The 17,298-nt window shown below is 39.2% G+C and overlaps 1 protein-coding gene across 4 annotated transcripts in view; it reads left to right on the top strand.

Moving 5' to 3' along the window:
• LOC126191008 (retinoblastoma-like protein 1) overlaps positions 1 to 17,298 on the top strand; it is a 146,774-nt gene that overhangs the window by 58,934 nt on the left and 70,542 nt on the right. Inside the window, exons 7-9 of one of the 4 annotated variants that reach the window (XM_049931691.1) lie at positions 2,057 to 2,164; positions 6,164 to 6,267; positions 6,357 to 6,529. In XM_049931691.1, the coding sequence (XP_049787648.1) occupies positions 2,057 to 2,164; positions 6,164 to 6,267; positions 6,357 to 6,529 (385 nt within the window). Of the gene's footprint in view, positions 1 to 2,056; positions 2,165 to 6,163; positions 6,268 to 6,353; positions 6,530 to 17,298 lie in introns of all 4 variants that reach the window. The other 3 variants (XM_049931689.1, XM_049931693.1, XM_049931692.1) reach the window with 3 other exon arrangements.

Raw genomic sequence — 17,298 nt, 5'->3', positions numbered from 1 at the left:
CTCTAAGTGTTCTCGGCTATTTTGTTTCAGACTTTAAATTTTTGTTGATTTTTTTAAAAATTGTTGTACCTGTATGTATGCATGGTGTTGAACATGGTTGTGGGATGAGGTATGCAGTATTTGGTAGTAGACAGCTCTGTCTCTGTGTTTCACTTTCAGAATTTAACAGAAGACAAATAAGTTTGCATTTGACCGTGCTCTTGAGTGTGTAATGTGAGCAGAAGTGTGCTGCTTTCTTCTTGTTGCATACAGGGTGTTACTAAAAGGTATGGCCAAACTTTCAGGAAACATTTCTTGCACACAAATAAAGAAAAGATGTTATGTGGACATGTGTCCAGAAACACTTAATTTCCAAGTTAGAGCTCATTTTAGTTTTGTCAGTATGTACTGTACTTCCTCGATTCACCGCCAGTTGGCCCAATTCAAGGAAGGTAATGTTGACTTCGGTGCTTGTGTTGACATGCGACTCATTGCTTTACAGTACTAGCATCAAGCACATCAGTACGTGGCATTAACAGGTTAGTGTTCATCACAAACGTGGTTTTGCAGTCAGTGCAATGTTTACAAATGCGGAGTTGGCAGATGCCCATTTGATGTATGGATTAGCACGGGGCAATAGCCGTGGCGCGGTACGTTTGTATCGAGACAGATTTCCAGAACGAAGGTGTCCCAACAGGAAGACGTTCGAAGCAATTGATCGACGTCTTAGGGAGCACGGAACATTCCAGCCTAAGACTTGCGACTGGGAAAGACCTAGAACGGCGAGGACACCTGCAATGGAAGAGGCAATTCTTCCTGCAGTTGACGATAACCCTAATGTCAGCGTCAGAGAAGTTGCTGCTGTACAAGGTAACATTGACCACGTCACTGTGTGGCGAGTGCTTTGGGAGAACCAGTTGTTTCTGTAGCGTGTACAGCGTGTGCAGGCACTATCAGCAGCTGATTGGCCTCCATGGGTACACTTCTGCGAATGGTTCATCCAACAATGTGTCAGTCCTCATTTCAGTGCAATTGTCCTCTTTACGGATGAGGCTTCATTCAACGCAATTGTGCAATCACGTCATCAACACAGATTTTCTGTGAACGTTTGGGCAGGTATTGTTGGTGATGTCTTGATTGGGCCCCATGTTCTTCCACCTACGCTCAGTGGAGCACGTTATCATGATTTCATACGGGATACTCTACCTATGCTGCTAGAACATGTGCCTTTACAAGTACGACACAACATGTGGTTCATGCACGATGGAGCTCCTGCACATTTCAGTCGAAGTGTTCGTACGCTTCTCAACAACAGATTCGGTGACCGATGGATTGGTAGAGGCGGACCAATTCCATGGCCTCCACGCTCTCCTGACCTCAACCCTCTTGACTTTCATTTATGGGGGCATTTGAAAGCTCTTGTCTACGCAACCCCGGTACCAAATGTAGAGACTCTTCGTGCTCGTATTGTGGACGGCTGTGATACAATACGCCATTCTCCAGGGCTGCATCAGCGCATCAGGGATTCCATGCGACGGAGGGTGGATGCATGTATCCTCGCTAACGGAGTACATTTTGAACATTTCCTGTAACAAAGTGTTTGAAGTCATGCTGGTACGTTCTGTTGCTGTGTGTTTCCATTCCATGATTAATGTGATTTTAGTAGAAGTAATAAAATGAGCTCTAACGTGGAAAGTAAACATTTCCGGACACATGTCCACATAACATACGATTCCTGAAAGTTTGGCCGTACCTTTTTGTAACACCCTGTATATGCTGGACGTCTCCGTGCTGCCTGCTTTGGTGTAGATGGTTGTTCAAAACTATTTGCTCATTCCCTGTTTAAAATGTCAATACCATTTGTCTCAGAATTTTGTATTTGTATATTAATATGCTGCTGAAATGTGTGTAGAAGCTGTTATACATTGCTTTACATAAAGCAAAACAACTTAAGTAACTTTCATTTTAATTTAGTTAATGTAGGAGGTTTTTTGTTTATTTTTCTATAGAGTCCTCCAATCATTCTAATGTCTTTTTTTGAAGTACGAACTTATCTAAGAGGCATGGGTTTCCTCAGCTGAATATAGGCGATTGCAAGCGATGCCGGGTGCTAGGCGGAGCCACTTGATATCTGCTATAATCTCTGCTGATCCAAGACCTGTACTCAGAGCTTGGAATTCTCAAGGTGAGGACTGGGAAAACACCTGAAGTATCTGCAAGATGAATTCTTAGTCTTGGAATAACATTTTTATTATTTTGGAAAGTGTTTTCTTTTTTTTTATTTTTACTTTTGGTGATCTTCCTGACTACAGCTGCTGTGTTGTAGGATGGGAAGTATGTACCCATTGGATCAGTTTGTGCCATTTTAACCCCATTGTGGATTTCAATAGGACACTTTTATAATTTCTTTTTGTTTTTATGTCTCTTGAAATGAAAAGTGAAATTTATCTTGAGTTGTTTAGTATAGACTTTATTTTGATAAAGAATTATGTATGTGGGTTCCAGGCAGTGGCTTGTTGACACATTTCATTCATCAGTTTCACAGTTTTGATTATTTTTTGTAAGATACAGGTTGTCAGCAGAAGCAAATGAGGAATTGCAAAACTGTATTAAATGTAGGTTCTGAATGTAATGGATGTTCATTGTTGTCTTCTCAGCATAAAGTTCTCATAGTTTGAAGGATGCTATATCATGAGATTGATTTTTTTCTTTGATGTTGGTGATTATAGTTTCAGTTTATTCCTGCAGTGCTTTGGGAAATTATAGTATTCTTAAGATATGCCTGACAGTGACCAGTATGCAGACTTCTAGTAATCAATATTTGAGAGATTTTATGCATGGCTGCATACCCTCATTGTGTTCTAGTAAGTGCTTTTGAATCAGTTGGGATATATCCCACTCCTTGCGTTTAGCATCAACATAACTTGCATGGCCTGATTTACAATATACTTTTGCATTTCATCAGAGCATGCGTACTAACACTCTTCCATTGCTAAAGAATATGACTAGATCTTTTGCCAGCTACCTTGTTAGAACTGATGTACTTCACCATTGATGTGCTTCTTTAAAAAGATGTTCATTATTAGTTTAATTTTGTTAAATACAATATTTTTGTTTAATTGTGGCACACCTGCCAAGATTTCCAAATTATGTGTAAAATGTGTGGATTTGTGGTGTGTTTTATGATTGCACAGATGATTCACTGTGCCTGCATTTCCAATATTTACACTTGTTGTTTTTACATTGTATTGAGACATTTCAGTTTAAAATTTTGATAATCACTTATGTTCTGGTATGCAAATTTTTGTCAAAACTCGATTAGTATGTAAAGAGCCACTTATGTCAATTTATTGTCATGCTGTGCTTTTGTCCTTCCTTTTGGTGGCAATATTTAGGGGTCACAGTAGTGCAGCTCTGTTTTGTGTACTGAAGTTATGATGCGTATGTGAAAGTGAGGCATTGGAATTGTCATGAATATGTGAGCAATAAAGTTGTTATGTTATATTCGTGATGAATAAAACTAAGAAACAATGTTATCAGTTCTATAGGAATGCAAAATGTGGAGTTTTCTTGTGATGTTCAATTGTGAAGTGGGTTTTTCCTTTATGTTCCATGTAATTCCTGAAAATTAACATTGTTAACTGACAGACAGCAGATTTATGTGCTTATTTGCTCATGTTAAATTTTTTGAAAACCAAATACAAAGTTGAACGAAAGAAATCAGAAAATTAGATGTTTGTTACAGTTTCTCACTTTATGAACTTACGGATTTTTGTTTCTGAAAGTTGGCAAGTATTTTGTAGATAAGGTTTCTCAAACTGTCTTCTGTGGAACACTGGTGTTATGTGGGAAATGAATAAGTACTTCATGAAAAACTAATAATAGTGTTTCTTTTCCCCACCACCACCCTACTCCAACATTCTGATGATACTAATTACTTTTTTAAATTTTATTATGATTCCTTCATCATCATTTAAAATTGAAGTAATCACATAGTAAAACATGTTATTCTGATTTGTTAAAATTTTATTAACCTATAAAGTAAACATTGTGTTGCGTCATACTATCAGGATTCTCAGTGTTCCATCAGTTTGGGTACTCCTGTTGTATAGGAACCTAGGGAAATTCGTAATCAGACAATGAACATTTTAAATAGCTGTAAGCTATTCCCAAGAGACATTATAATGTGCATGTGATGGGCAAGAAACTCGAGGAATAATGCAAGCTGAGTAGTTAGTTAGTTTAAATTCTGTTACAAATATTGTATTCTAATAAGACTGCTGTATTTGCTGTTGAATGGAAAAAAATATGTATCTTTTCAACTGATGCTTTGCCTTGCCCAATTTAACACAATGATGCATCCAGAACCTACAGGACTGATTTCTGCAAGACTAATAGGATGTTCATGTCTAGCACTATTAAGATTGAACTATTTTAATGTCCTTTCCAGGCTGATCAGCAGCTGTCCAACAGAGCTACATCTCACCCCTGAAGTGCCATCTGGAACTGCATCTTCAGAGGTGCAGTTCTCCTCTTAGCAGTGGATAGCTTCATGGCCATTGGAGGAGTACCACACCTCCGAATATGTCTGATACTTTTCCAAGTGGATCATTAGGGATGAGATGCTAGCTAATCCTTGTAGATTTGTAATAATGTTTTGTTTTCACTCATTTGGACTTGGAGCTTAATGTACAGGGAAAGGGGTTGGCCAGGCTCTGTAGTTCAGAACTACACTAACATTTACCTGGAATGCTTTGGGGAAAAGTATGAAACCCAGATTGTGATAGTTGGATCAAATACTTACTACTGCTGTGAAAGCTGTAGTATTTAGAAATTAATGAAAAAATAACACCTTGATGCAAGTGACTTAAGGCTAGATATACTAGCGCAGGACACTATGGTAGGGCAGTTAATGTGATAATCAAATGTGCAGTGCTGTGGACAAAGCAGGAACTGCATTATCAGCCATGGAATGTTTCAAGCTTTGAAGCAGTTGTTCACCTCCAGAGCCAGTTTGCAGTTTCTCACTGAGCTCCGTCTGTCTCTGCAACGTAGCATTCCACAACAGCAAGGACGTGAACCGTTTGTGCAGTTGACAAAGTAGCGAAAGGAAGTAGTGGGTATTTGGGAGGCTAGGCAGTCATACCATAGAACTGCACTACACATGCAGTGTATCGATGTTGTTGCCAGTTGTCAGCAGAAGGTGCACGTGCCCGTCAGCCAGGGTCCAGATAGTGGCGCTACGCAGATGCACACCAGGACCGTCGCATCTTACAAAGTGGACCGCACTGCGACTTCATGACAAATTAGGGACACTGTTGTGAGGATATTACTGAGGACCATTCACAACCATCTCCGTAAAGCAGGACTACTATCCTGCATTGCCGTTAGAGTGGCTTTACTTATGTCCCAGCGTCGTGTAGCCCGCCTGAAGTGGTGCTGCAGTAGGTGCTTATGGAAGGATGAATGGAGGCTTGTTCTCCTGAGTGATGAGAGTTGCTTCTGCCCTGTTGTCCATGATGGTTGTACACGTGTGCAATGTCATGAAGGTGAGCACCAATGTCTGGTGTGTATACAACAGAGCCACACAGGGCCTACATAGTACTAGCACTGATATTTTACAGTCCCTTTTGACTGTAACAGATGCATAAGCCTCTGTTAGTGTGGTTGTTTGTTGTATATGTCCTCAAAAGTGTATCAATAAAATTTCCCTCTGCTGTGTCAACAAATTCTTGGTGTTCTTTTTTCATTTTCTAGTAGCGTATGTCAATAATATTTTACTTTTAAACAGAACAATAATTTATAAGCATCTCATTTTGGATATTGCTTTTAAGGAGGTTATGATTCCATGTGTTTTTTGGAAAATATTAATCAAACACTGCCTTAACACCATTATTCTAAGCATTTATTCAGTAGCTCAAAAATAAATAATAAATTCTTTCTACTGTCTGATATGTAAATGTGAGTTTTTATTTTAAATTTCTGCTTAAGACATCTCATGTAAGACAAATGTTTTGGTAATGGCGAGGCTGTTACTGCAGTTTATCAGTTCATGAATCACTAGTTACAAACATCTTTAAGAAAATGTAAATCAGGTGGCATTTATTGCATGTGGTACAATAGTTTTTATTGAAATAGTTTGTTTATTGCCTTAGTTGAAAATATGTTGTACATTTTTTTTAAGGTGAAGATGCCAATGCCGATATAGGCACCCCTACAAAAATGTGGGGCCTAGGCGAGTTTGCTGAACAGTTACAAGCAAAAAGGAATGGTCAGCCATTTGGTGGAGTAAGTGAAAAATAATTTTTTCCCTTCATTAATATATCTGTTACACAAAATACCATGGTTCTATTATTTTTCCATTAATGTAATAGCAGATGCACCATTTGGCCCCTTCAACACCGCTCACAGGAAGAAAGTATTTGAAGACCAAAGATCTACAACCTAATGTCACGCCTCTTTCAACAGCAACACAGAGTGTCAGCCGACTGCAGACACTCCTATCTGGTCGCCAGGCAGCTCCCAGTGAACCTTTGCTAGAAATTTTCAGGTATGTTTCCTAAATATTGTACTTATGTTTTTTATGTCATTGCTCATTCACAAATGCAAATAAGAGCAACCAGGTTTGTGTGTCTTGTAACTGTAATGCTTTTGAATTTACTTGGTTATATTATCAGTCCTTACACACCGTGTATGTTCATGAGTAAGATAACATAAAGATAATTAGTCTGTTGAAAGATATCTATATGCACTTTGTACTTTAAGACTGATTCGAACACCTCAGTACTTGACTAGCATCAGTCTTATAACATATCATGTGACCTGAGACCAAGCCAATTACAGGGTGCGTAGAGCTTAATGTAATAATCTAAGCTGAGGTGCAACTTGAGATCTCTCACTTAAACAGAGCGTACCACAGTGATCCATAAGTGCCACACTATAAATCCAATGTCTGAACTGAAGTCCTGGGATTCTTCCTGTCACTTACCATTTCTTTTACTTTGTTACTGTGATACATGCAATACTGCACCATAGTTCAAGAGTCCACATTAAACTGTTGGTCTCCCTATGACTAGCTGGTTAAGTAAGAACAAAGATTGAAGAAAGGCAAGGATGTACCACCTCCAGTAGATCATGCCTAGTAAATCACTACATTGTTCCAATGAAATCAGGCTGTGTCAGTTTTACCTACTCAAAGCATTGTCAGATGAGAAAGTCACATTAACTGTTGGAAAAGAAAAGAGGTGAAAAAATAAAAAAATAATGTTCATTGAGAATTATAAGTGCAATAACGATGTCTTGTAGCTTCTATGACCAGGCTGACTGATTGTAATTAGTTTTATCAAGGTTAATTGAGAATGAATTTAATTTTTAAACAAGTCATATCATTTGAGAATAATAGTTGGCATTAGGAGTGGGTGGTGATAGTTAATCAACAACATTCGTTTTTATTTCATCTAGACACCAATGACTGATAATAGCTGACCCGAAAAGTTGACTGGCACAAAAAGAAACATGTTGTTGTTGTGGTCTTCGGTCCTGAGGCTGGTTTGATGCAGCTCTCCATGCTACTCTATCCTGTGCAAGCTGCTTCATCTCTCCGTACTTACTGCAACCTACGTCCTTCAGAATCTGCTTAGTGTATTCATCTCTTGGTCTCCCTCTATGATTTTTACCCTCCATGCTGCCCTCCAATGCTAAATTTGTGATCCCTTGATGCCTCAGAACATGTCCTATCAACCGATCCCTTCTTCTAGTCAAGTTGTGCCACAAACTCTTCTCCTCAGTCCCATTCAATACTTCCTCATTAGTTATGTGATCTACCCATTTAATCTTCAGCATTCTTCTGTAGCACCACATTTCCAAAGCTTCTATTCTCTTCTTGTCCAAACTATTTATCGTCCATGTTTCACTTCCATACATGGCTACACTCCATACAAATACTTTCAGAAACGACTTCCTGACACTTAAATCTATACTTGATGTTAACAAATTTCTCTTCTTCAGAAACGCTTTCCATGCCATTGCCAGTCTACATTTTATATCCTCTCTACTTCGACCATCATAAGTTATTTTGCTCCCCAAATAGCAAAACTCCTTTACTACTTTAAGTGTCTCATTTCCTAATCTAATTCCCTCAGCATCACCCGACTTAATTCGACGACATTCCATTATCCTCGTTTTGCTTTTGATGATGTTCATCTTATATCCGCCTTTCAATACACTATCCATTCCGTTCAGCTGCTCTTCCAAGTCCTTTGCTGTGTCTGACGGAATTACAATGTCATTGGCGAACCTCAACATTTTCATTTCTTCTCCATGGATTTTAATACCTACTCCGAATTTTTCTTTTGTTTCCTTTACTGCTTGCTCAATATACAGATTGAATAACATCGGGGAGAGGTTACAACCCTGTCTCACTCCCTTCCCAACCCCTGCTTCCCTTTCATGTCCCTCGACTCTTATAACTGCCATCTGGTTTCTGTACAAATTGTAAATAGCCTTTCGCTCCCTGTATTTTACCCCTGCCACCTTTAGAATTTGAAAGAGAGTATTCCAGTCAACATTGTCAAAAGCTTTCTCTAAGTCTACAAAATGCTAGAAACGTAGGTTTGCCTTTCCTTAATCTTTTTTCTAAGATAAGTCGTAAGTCAGTATTGCCTCATGTGTTCCAATATTTCTACGGAATCCAAACTGATCGTCCCCAAGGTTGGCTTCTACTAGTTTTTCCATTCGTCTGTAAAGAATTTGCGTTAGTATTTTGCAGTTGTGGCTTATTAAACTGATTGTTCGGTAATTTTCACATCTGTCAACACCTGCTTTCTTTGGGATTGGAATTATTATATTCTTCTTGAGGTATGAGGGTATTTCGCCTGTCTCATACATCTTGCTCACCAGATGGTAGAGTTTTGTCAGGACTGGCTCTCCCAAGGCCGTCAGTAGTTCTAATGGAATGTTGTCTACGCCCGGGGCCTTGTTTCTACTCAGGTCTTTCAGTGCTCTGTCAAACTCTTCATGCAGTATTGTACCTCCCATTTCTTCTTCATCTACATCCTCTTCCATTTCCATAATATTGTCCTTAAGTACATCACCCTTGTATAGACCCTCTATATACTCCTTCCACCTTTCTGCTTTCCCTTCTTTGCTTAGAACTGGGTTTCCATCTGAGCTCTTGATATTCATTCAAGTGGTTCTCTTTTCTCCAAAGGTCTCTTTAATTTTTCTGTACCTATCATACCCCTAGTGAGATAAGCCTCTACTCCTTACATTTGTCTTCTAGCCATCCCTGCGTAGCAGTTTTGCACTTCCTGTCGATTTCATTTTTGAGATGTTTGTATTTCTTTTTGCCTGTTTCATTTACTGCATTTTTATGTTTTCTCCTTTCATCAATTAAATTCAATATTTCTTCTGTTACTCAAGGATTTCTTCTAGCCCTCGTCTTTTTACCTACTTGATCCTTGGAGGAACGAAAATAAAAGTTAAGTTGTAAACAAAATGCACCATATACAACAACAAAACACAGTGCTCAGATAAGTGACGTTGGTCTATCAGTTAGTCACATGATTTTGAAACACATCCCTGCTGGTTTTGAATACTTTGAACATATTGTAAGTTGATTTATGATAGTATCACAAGTTGAGTTTTGAATGTGTGCATAGTGTACGTGATGTCTCTGCTGGGGGAATCCCCGTTGCATCAAGAAATAAGCTTTCCTGCTATACGAGCTGAGCGGAATAAAGTCGAACAGGTGAATGCCAATTGCTGTCTGTTTGTCGTTGATTGAGTTTGCAAATGATGAGCGTTGTTATAATTACCAGCGAAATCCATAGATTCAGAGTAGCAGAGTGGAAGTAAATGACTAACAGGAATAACAGGTAAGTAAGATTACGTATTATCTTCTTGGTGCATCCAAGAAAATGAAATTTTGACAGAAAATTTTTGGCCAGCCATTACACTAGCAAGGGTCAGTGGTACAGTCCCCAGCTAGCAGCCACTAAAGTTCTATTCTGGGAGCAGTGCGGAAAAATTGTATGAACATTTAATAATGCCTAACTGGAGAATAAGTGCGAGATAACTAAACCAGTGATTGTGGCAGAGTTAGTGAAGTTGACAGGAGAATACGTTTTGACACTGGCAGGAATAGTTACAGAATTAGTGATGACGAGATTGTTTGTTAGAACGAGGAAGGAGAAGAAACGGGGACATGGAAGAATATGGCGATTCCAAATTTATATAAAAATGCTTCAGAAGTTAGTGTGTGTGAATTAAATGTGAAACTATTTCCTAACATAAAACTTTTTGCTTGTAGTAGGCCTAATAGGCATTTGATATTGGTACTTTGTGAATTATATCTGTCGTGTTATAAAAATGACCATTTTGTGCCAAAACAATCTCGTTCATTTGGTGTGTGTTACAATTTCCGCAATATTAGGCAGGCTTATTTCATTTTATCTAGCATACAGTGACAAAATACCTGTAATAAGATCGAGAAACCACGTCAGTTTTGAGTACTATTTGTATTAACAATTTTAGATTAACAGTATTAGATAACGACTTTGAGTTTTCATGTAGCAAAACGTTTGACAAACTTTGATGAGATAATAGATTCTTTCCCAGAAAGGAAACCACTCCATGTAAAGCTGTAGCAAGATTAGAGAGAAAAAATGCTAGGACTTAAGAATTGAAGAAATGTGTACTGTTTTCCTTGTCTCTTATCGTCACTGGTTTTATGTATCCTATATTTAATTTTATGTCACACAAAACAGCAAGTTATTAGCTACTATGCAATAAAAAGTGCAAATTTTCCGAAGAGTTCTTGTTCTCCCAGTTACAAACAATCCCATCCAGTATTAATTGTGAGTTTATTTTTTTAAGAGGGGCAGGATGTCAAACTGGCCGACTGGGAACAGGAGAGGCACTGCAGGACATTTTAATTTCCACTGTCCTGAATATAGTTTGATGGCATCCATTACAAAATATTACACGTTTGAATTCCACAGAGCGAAATACAGTGACGTGTGATAGAAGAATGCTGTGTGAAGAGGCGTGGCACTGCACTTTGGCACACTTACGACCAAATAACATTTCTTACATTTCCTCAAACACACATGTTTTATGTATCAGACATCTTCAGAAAGATGTGTGCTACAAAATGAACATATTTTTGAAAAGTCGATTTTTTAAAATTTGTGGTGTCCTACCTCAAACGCTCGAGGGAGGGGGGCTGCCACTATCTCACTATCTAGTGTTGCCCTGTTTCAGAAATATCGTAAATCTGGGGCTGATACACACAGCAGTCTGAGTTGTAGTGGGGAGTCTCCACGTGACTCATGTTTACATTTAATGATTTTGCTGTTTCCTCTTCATTTATTGCTCTCATGTAAAATGAAAAGAAAACTGATTTCTGTGACCGAGATCTATCAAGGGAAATATAATACATTCACATAATTACAGAAAGGCTAAAATATGTTTGAACAGTTCTCGGATATCCGACTAGGAAGCGTCGTAATTTCTCCACAATGTTTCGGCAGACGTACATGCTGCCATCTTCAGGTGGTTTCTGGCGAATGCTGTGCTGATACTCTCGGTGCCCTATATATACTAGCCGTTACCCCCTCCACCGTTCATCTCCTGGTGTCTTTGGTGCGGCCGGTGCGGTGGCTACTGGAGGTGGTGGGGAAGCGGTGCCTTGGTCTGAACTGGGGTCTGCAGTCTCCCTGCTGCTGCCGTCGGGGGTGGTCCTCGATCTCTGGGACCGCATCTTTCTCTCCGGGCTGAGTGCAGGGTTCCAAGCCTGACTAAGTTGAAGGCCGCTGTCTTTATTAATTAGATCATCCTGTAGTCAAATTTCGATGGTCTCTTTAGTAACGCAGTCCCAGAAGTAGGAGGATTGACAGAGTATTTTTGTTTTTTCGTAGTCCATAGTATGGCCAGTCTATACAGTGGTCAGCCACGGCTGATTTAGTGGCCTGGTGTAATTCAGTATGGTGCTTGTGTTCGCAGCACCTCTCTTCTACAGTGCGGACTGTCTCCCCAATGTATGATTTTCCACACCGACAGGGAATTTGATAAACGCCTGGTTTTCGAAGGCCTAGGTCATCTTTTCATTGAACCCAGTAGAGTCAAGGTTTTTGCAGGGGGTCAGAATACACATTTCACATTGTGTGTCCCCAGGATTCTACCGATTTTTCTTGAGGTGTTTCCGACAAAGGGAATGCACGCCAATGACGTGCCTGTGTTCTTCTGTTTCTTCTTCTTGTTCTCTTTGCGCAGTCTGTCTGAGTGCATGTGCTCCGGCCGCACCAAAGACACCAGGAGAGGAACGGTAGAGAGGGTAACGGCTAGTATATATAGGACTCAAGAAGAACAGCACAGCATTTGTCAGGAACCACCTGAAGACGGTAGCGTGTACGTCTGCTGAAATATTGTGGAGAAATTACGACGCTACCTGGTCAGATACCCGAGAACTGTTCAATTTGGAAATATGCCCAGAAAACTTCAGTTCGCATATCTAAAATATGTTTATTAGTTTCAGATTTTATTTTATTTCCACCTTTCTGACTGTCAATCTTTAATCGCCTTGCAGAACAACGAAGTTATTTTTGTCATTTTGCTAAAGAAATTCAGCTTCTATTACTCTTGTCCACTGAGACAGTCAATTTATTTGAAACGAAATGTTTAATTCCACACTATCGGCTAGTTTCATGTGTTTGCTGCATTTGAAGTGCACGTTTCCATCTTCTAGCGCATATGCCATAATAAAGAACCAAACACAATACAGTACTGGTACTCTAAGAAAGAAATTTTATCTGGACATACGAATGTGTACCTTAAGCCAAATTATGCATTTCAGTATGGTTCACGAAATTCTGATGCTCTTGAAGTATCCCGTAATGTCTTGTTTCTTTTATGACATAACGTAAGATCTTATTTTTTACTGGTCTGTTTACTTTGTTGGTGTGGCTACTGTTGGGAGTGAGTCCAGTCACCATGATGTTGTGATCGTGTGTAGAATTCCGTGACCATTGTCTTCCCCCTGCGAACTATCTGAAGCTTGGCATGCAGGAGAGGGTTGGATTGCTGATACCTTACACCATGACTCAATTTGGTAGCTGCAGCTCATGACACTGCACACAACTATCCAATAGCTAAAACCTCAAAGAGGGATGGATTTTCACGCTGGAGGTCATGCTCTTGCACATCATGATCTGGAGCTAAACGAATAATAGCATGTGTCACCAACTAATCAGCATACAGCTCAGACACAAAATTATGACGACGATTTAACCTCTGAAGTTCAGCTGCCATGCTCACCAGGATTGATGTGGTTGCTTCCTATAGCTGTGAAACTCAACCCGGGTTGCAATAACATGGGTGTGCTTACAGTAGTACTTTGAAAGAAGGTGACACATTTGGTCAGATGTTAAAGAATATTTGTGGTGATATCCATGAAAGGAGCAAGGCACAACATAAAATAGTGTCAGTAATACAAATGACTTGAAAGTTTTGTTGCAGATGTTTCTTGTATGCGTCCCATTCCTCTACTGTATGTAGAAAAGAGATGTGGGTAAACCATGGAGCCACGGAGGGCAAAACAGCAGGCGACACAAACTGAGGAGCATGCCAACTAGACAAAACAGAAGCCAATGACTGAGATTGATTGCCCAGTGCCTGTGATTGGTAGTGCAACACAGTTGTGAATGATTCTTGTTGTTCAATCATCCAACATAAAATGTCCTCCAAAGTACCATCAGCCATCGTGAGAATAGATGGACAACCAACCAGAGTAGAAAATTGTGTTGTAATTAGTTATAAGTACGATATGACCACTAGACTGAACACAACTTTATTCCATGGAAGCATTAACAACTTGAAGACAGTAAGTACCATTCAACAGGAACCAATTATGTACACACAGACCTGTTGCGATGCCTGCGAGAAAATGTGAGAAGCAAATGTCCTGTAATGAGATGAGACAATTCAATTCATGGCTCGTGCATCATGGTAACACATATTCAACCCTGGTGGTATATATCTATTGCACAAAGTACAAAAACATTGTGCTGTCTCATCCTCCGTACTCTCCAGGCCTGGCTCCTGCGGACTTTATTTCCAAAGTTGAAAACCCCACTAAAAGTATGAAGATTTGCAATGATCGACAAGACGAAAGAAAATTCGCAGACAGCAAGCACTTTCTGCAGTCTAGCAAGAGGTGTACCATGACTGCTTCTGGAAGTGGAAATGGTGTTGGGGGCGGTGTATCAATTGTGGAGGAGAGTATGTCAAAGGAGACCATACACAATAAATAAAAGGTTAAGTGCAGAAAAATTTTGTGGGTGAAGCTGGAATTTTTTGAACAGACCTCATATGTGAAAAATTTTAAAGCCAGTCATGTTAGCAGTTAATTATGTAATAACACATGCTGTCAGTACCAGCTACTGTGTGATTTGTACACTCAGTTTCAAGCCTTTCGACAAAAAATTGTTTTGTGTCTGTCTCAGTTAAACAAAAAAATTTTCACACCTTTTAATATGTGCAGAACATTGTCAGTATTCAGTGATTCAGTTTTTGGCAAATTTCACAAATAAAACATTGAGTGCCTTTAAAATAAATTTAGAGCCTTCTTTTTTAGATTTTTATGCTTTTGCACACAGTATCAAGATTTTCAAATTTTTTTTAATATTGATGCAGAAACTCTTGTCCCAGCTTCAGATGGAAATGGTTGATTTACAGTGCAGTGATTTTTATAAAGGTAAATATTTAAATTCATATTGCTGCAATTTTATAAATGTCATCCACACACACAGTTTGATCAGTTGCATAAGTGTGCTCATGGTCTGCTAAGCCCCCCCCCCCCCCACACACACACACACACACACACGCACACACACACACACCCTGTGAGTGTGCACTATGTATCTGTGTGGAAAGAAACTTTCTCCAAAATAAAATATACAAAAAATATTTACAGATCTAAAGTAACTGATGAGTGTTTGAAGTCGCTGCTGATAATATCCACTAGTAAACTTGATCCACAACTGCAAACAGTTGTAAGTGGGAAGTTACAGCTACCTAAATCTCATTAATCATCGTTACAATGCTTTATTTCCTTAGTTGTATTGCCTGTGTGTGTCACTTACGTGCCGTAAATTTCCAGGAAATCTCCTATAGTTAATTAAGTTAAAATGTTCAGTTACATTATATACGTCAGTTAATGTTTATTGTAATTGTTCATAAAATAAAAACAGCTGATAATTGTACGTACTTTGTGTGATTTATTTGTATTGTAAATTTTACACTGTACAGTGTTACTTCGCTTAATGAGCATGATTTGTTCATGAATCTTACTCCTAATTAATATTTGTTAAGTGAAACATTTTTTCCACGGGAATCTGTGTAGAATAGGTCAAGGCGTCCCATTTTGAAAAAAATAGGTACTCAGATAAGCTGTATTATATAGTACTGTAATTTCTATTTATACTACAGTACACCCTATTTTAGGAGAATGTTCTTAAGAAATTTGTTTATGCCTGTGCTTCAGAATTTATTGAAAAAGGCACATAGCATTGTTGTTGATTAAATTTATAGCATGCAAAGGTACTGCCTTGTGGGTATCTTTAATGAATTTGTATTAGTTAACAATGACAAACCAGAATATAAATTCTTAAACAGATATTGCAAGGGGAAAGGTTACCATGTGCTGCCAAAGAAAAGATCTTGCAACATCATACAGAGAATTTGTAATGTCATCACGTAATCCCGAACAGTGGTAAGGGTGACAAAAATTGCAGTGTGAGGTGCATTGCAATCACTACAGCTGACTGAATACAGCAATATTGGAGCTTCTGCATCACAGAGTGGTAATTTATAGGAGAATGTGTGACTCAGTGTTCATTTACAATGGTTAGAGGGACCAAGTCAGGTCAGAAGGTAGTTTTTGAAATGGTTATTAAAGACTGGAAAAAATAACACTGAAGAGACTCTTTATGCGAAATATTGTATATCATGTGAATCACTCATTATGAGGGGGCTCAATAAACATGGTTCTGTTGTAATAAAAATAGTGGCGGGCCAAATACCGTTCACATTTGACCCATTACCACAGGCTGGATTGATTGAGTTTGCGGGCTGGTGTTGGCCTGCGGGCAGGGAGAACAGTTGGTATAAACAGAGACAGAATGAAAAGCTGTAGAAGCTGCCATTAAAAACCAACTGAAGAAGCCTTTGGAAAAAAGAAGGGTTGAAAAAATTATACACTGAAATTAAAGATATAACGAAAAAACACTACACTCTGTGAACCAACAGAGGAGAATCATATTTACAAACGAGAGAACTGCAGCAAATTAAGAAATGAAACAAGCTCAGTCAAGAATCATTGACTGGATTTGTAAGTGTAATAGAAGACAATATCCAAAGAAGGGAAACAATAGCTTATAAAATGGTGGAAATATTCAAGCAAACATAAAGATAAGGTGTTCAAATAAATTGCATCCAACAAGCAAAAATGATAGAACATTACAAAAACTTGCGGTATGGAGAAACGTGCTCCACAGAGGAGAAGAGCGTGAAATTAAAATTGAATTGGTAGATGATTTATGTATGGAAGAACTAGGAGAAGCCCTCAGCTCTGCAAATAGAAAATAAACTGCCCTCCTTTGTCATGAAATTCGGAAATTATAGCATTTTCAAACTTTTCGGTGGTTGCCATCTCCTGCAGGCATTCTGTTAATAATTTTACAATTTCCTTATGTACTCCTTCTCCTGTGACTCTGACCATCTGGAGATGCCAACATATCAATATGTTGGCATCTCCAGATGCCTTCTCTTTTCTTCATATCTCAATGGCGTTTTACACCTCAGCCAGTGTTACACCTGGAAAGGTATTTGTTGTAACTTCAAGTTGAACAAATATATTTCAAGGACGACGCAATACATGAAGTCACAGATCAAGTAAACAGAGTAAGACGTGTGAACAATTTAACAGTTAAATCATAACTGAGTCCTTGTCTAGCGGCCGCTGGCTGGCTGGCCGCTTAGGTGGCACTGCTGCTGCATGGCTGGCAGACAGCGCCGCATGTAGAGGACGTGCGTAACTGCGCAGCGACCCTTTGAAAGATCAGCGAGTCAAAAGTTTTTGCACAGGCCTTGATAGAGGTGGCCTGTAGATTGCTAACGTCCATAGGTGTTGTTTGGCTGGCCGTAAAGTCTCGAGGAGGAAGCTTCCCGTACGGATGGAAGTGTCCCCGATGATAATGGGTCGAGATGACAGGAGACGTGGGGGTCGAATCTGCTGGGGCCCCGTGCACCAATCTGCCCATT

This window comes from Schistocerca cancellata, chromosome 6 (assembly GCF_023864275.1).
Source record: "Schistocerca cancellata isolate TAMUIC-IGC-003103 chromosome 6, iqSchCanc2.1, whole genome shotgun sequence".
In the NCBI taxonomy this organism is placed as follows: domain Eukaryota; kingdom Metazoa; phylum Arthropoda; class Insecta; order Orthoptera; family Acrididae; genus Schistocerca; species Schistocerca cancellata.
The sequence above is the reverse complement of the archived record's forward strand: the minus strand, read 5'-3'. Positions and strand labels throughout refer to the sequence as shown.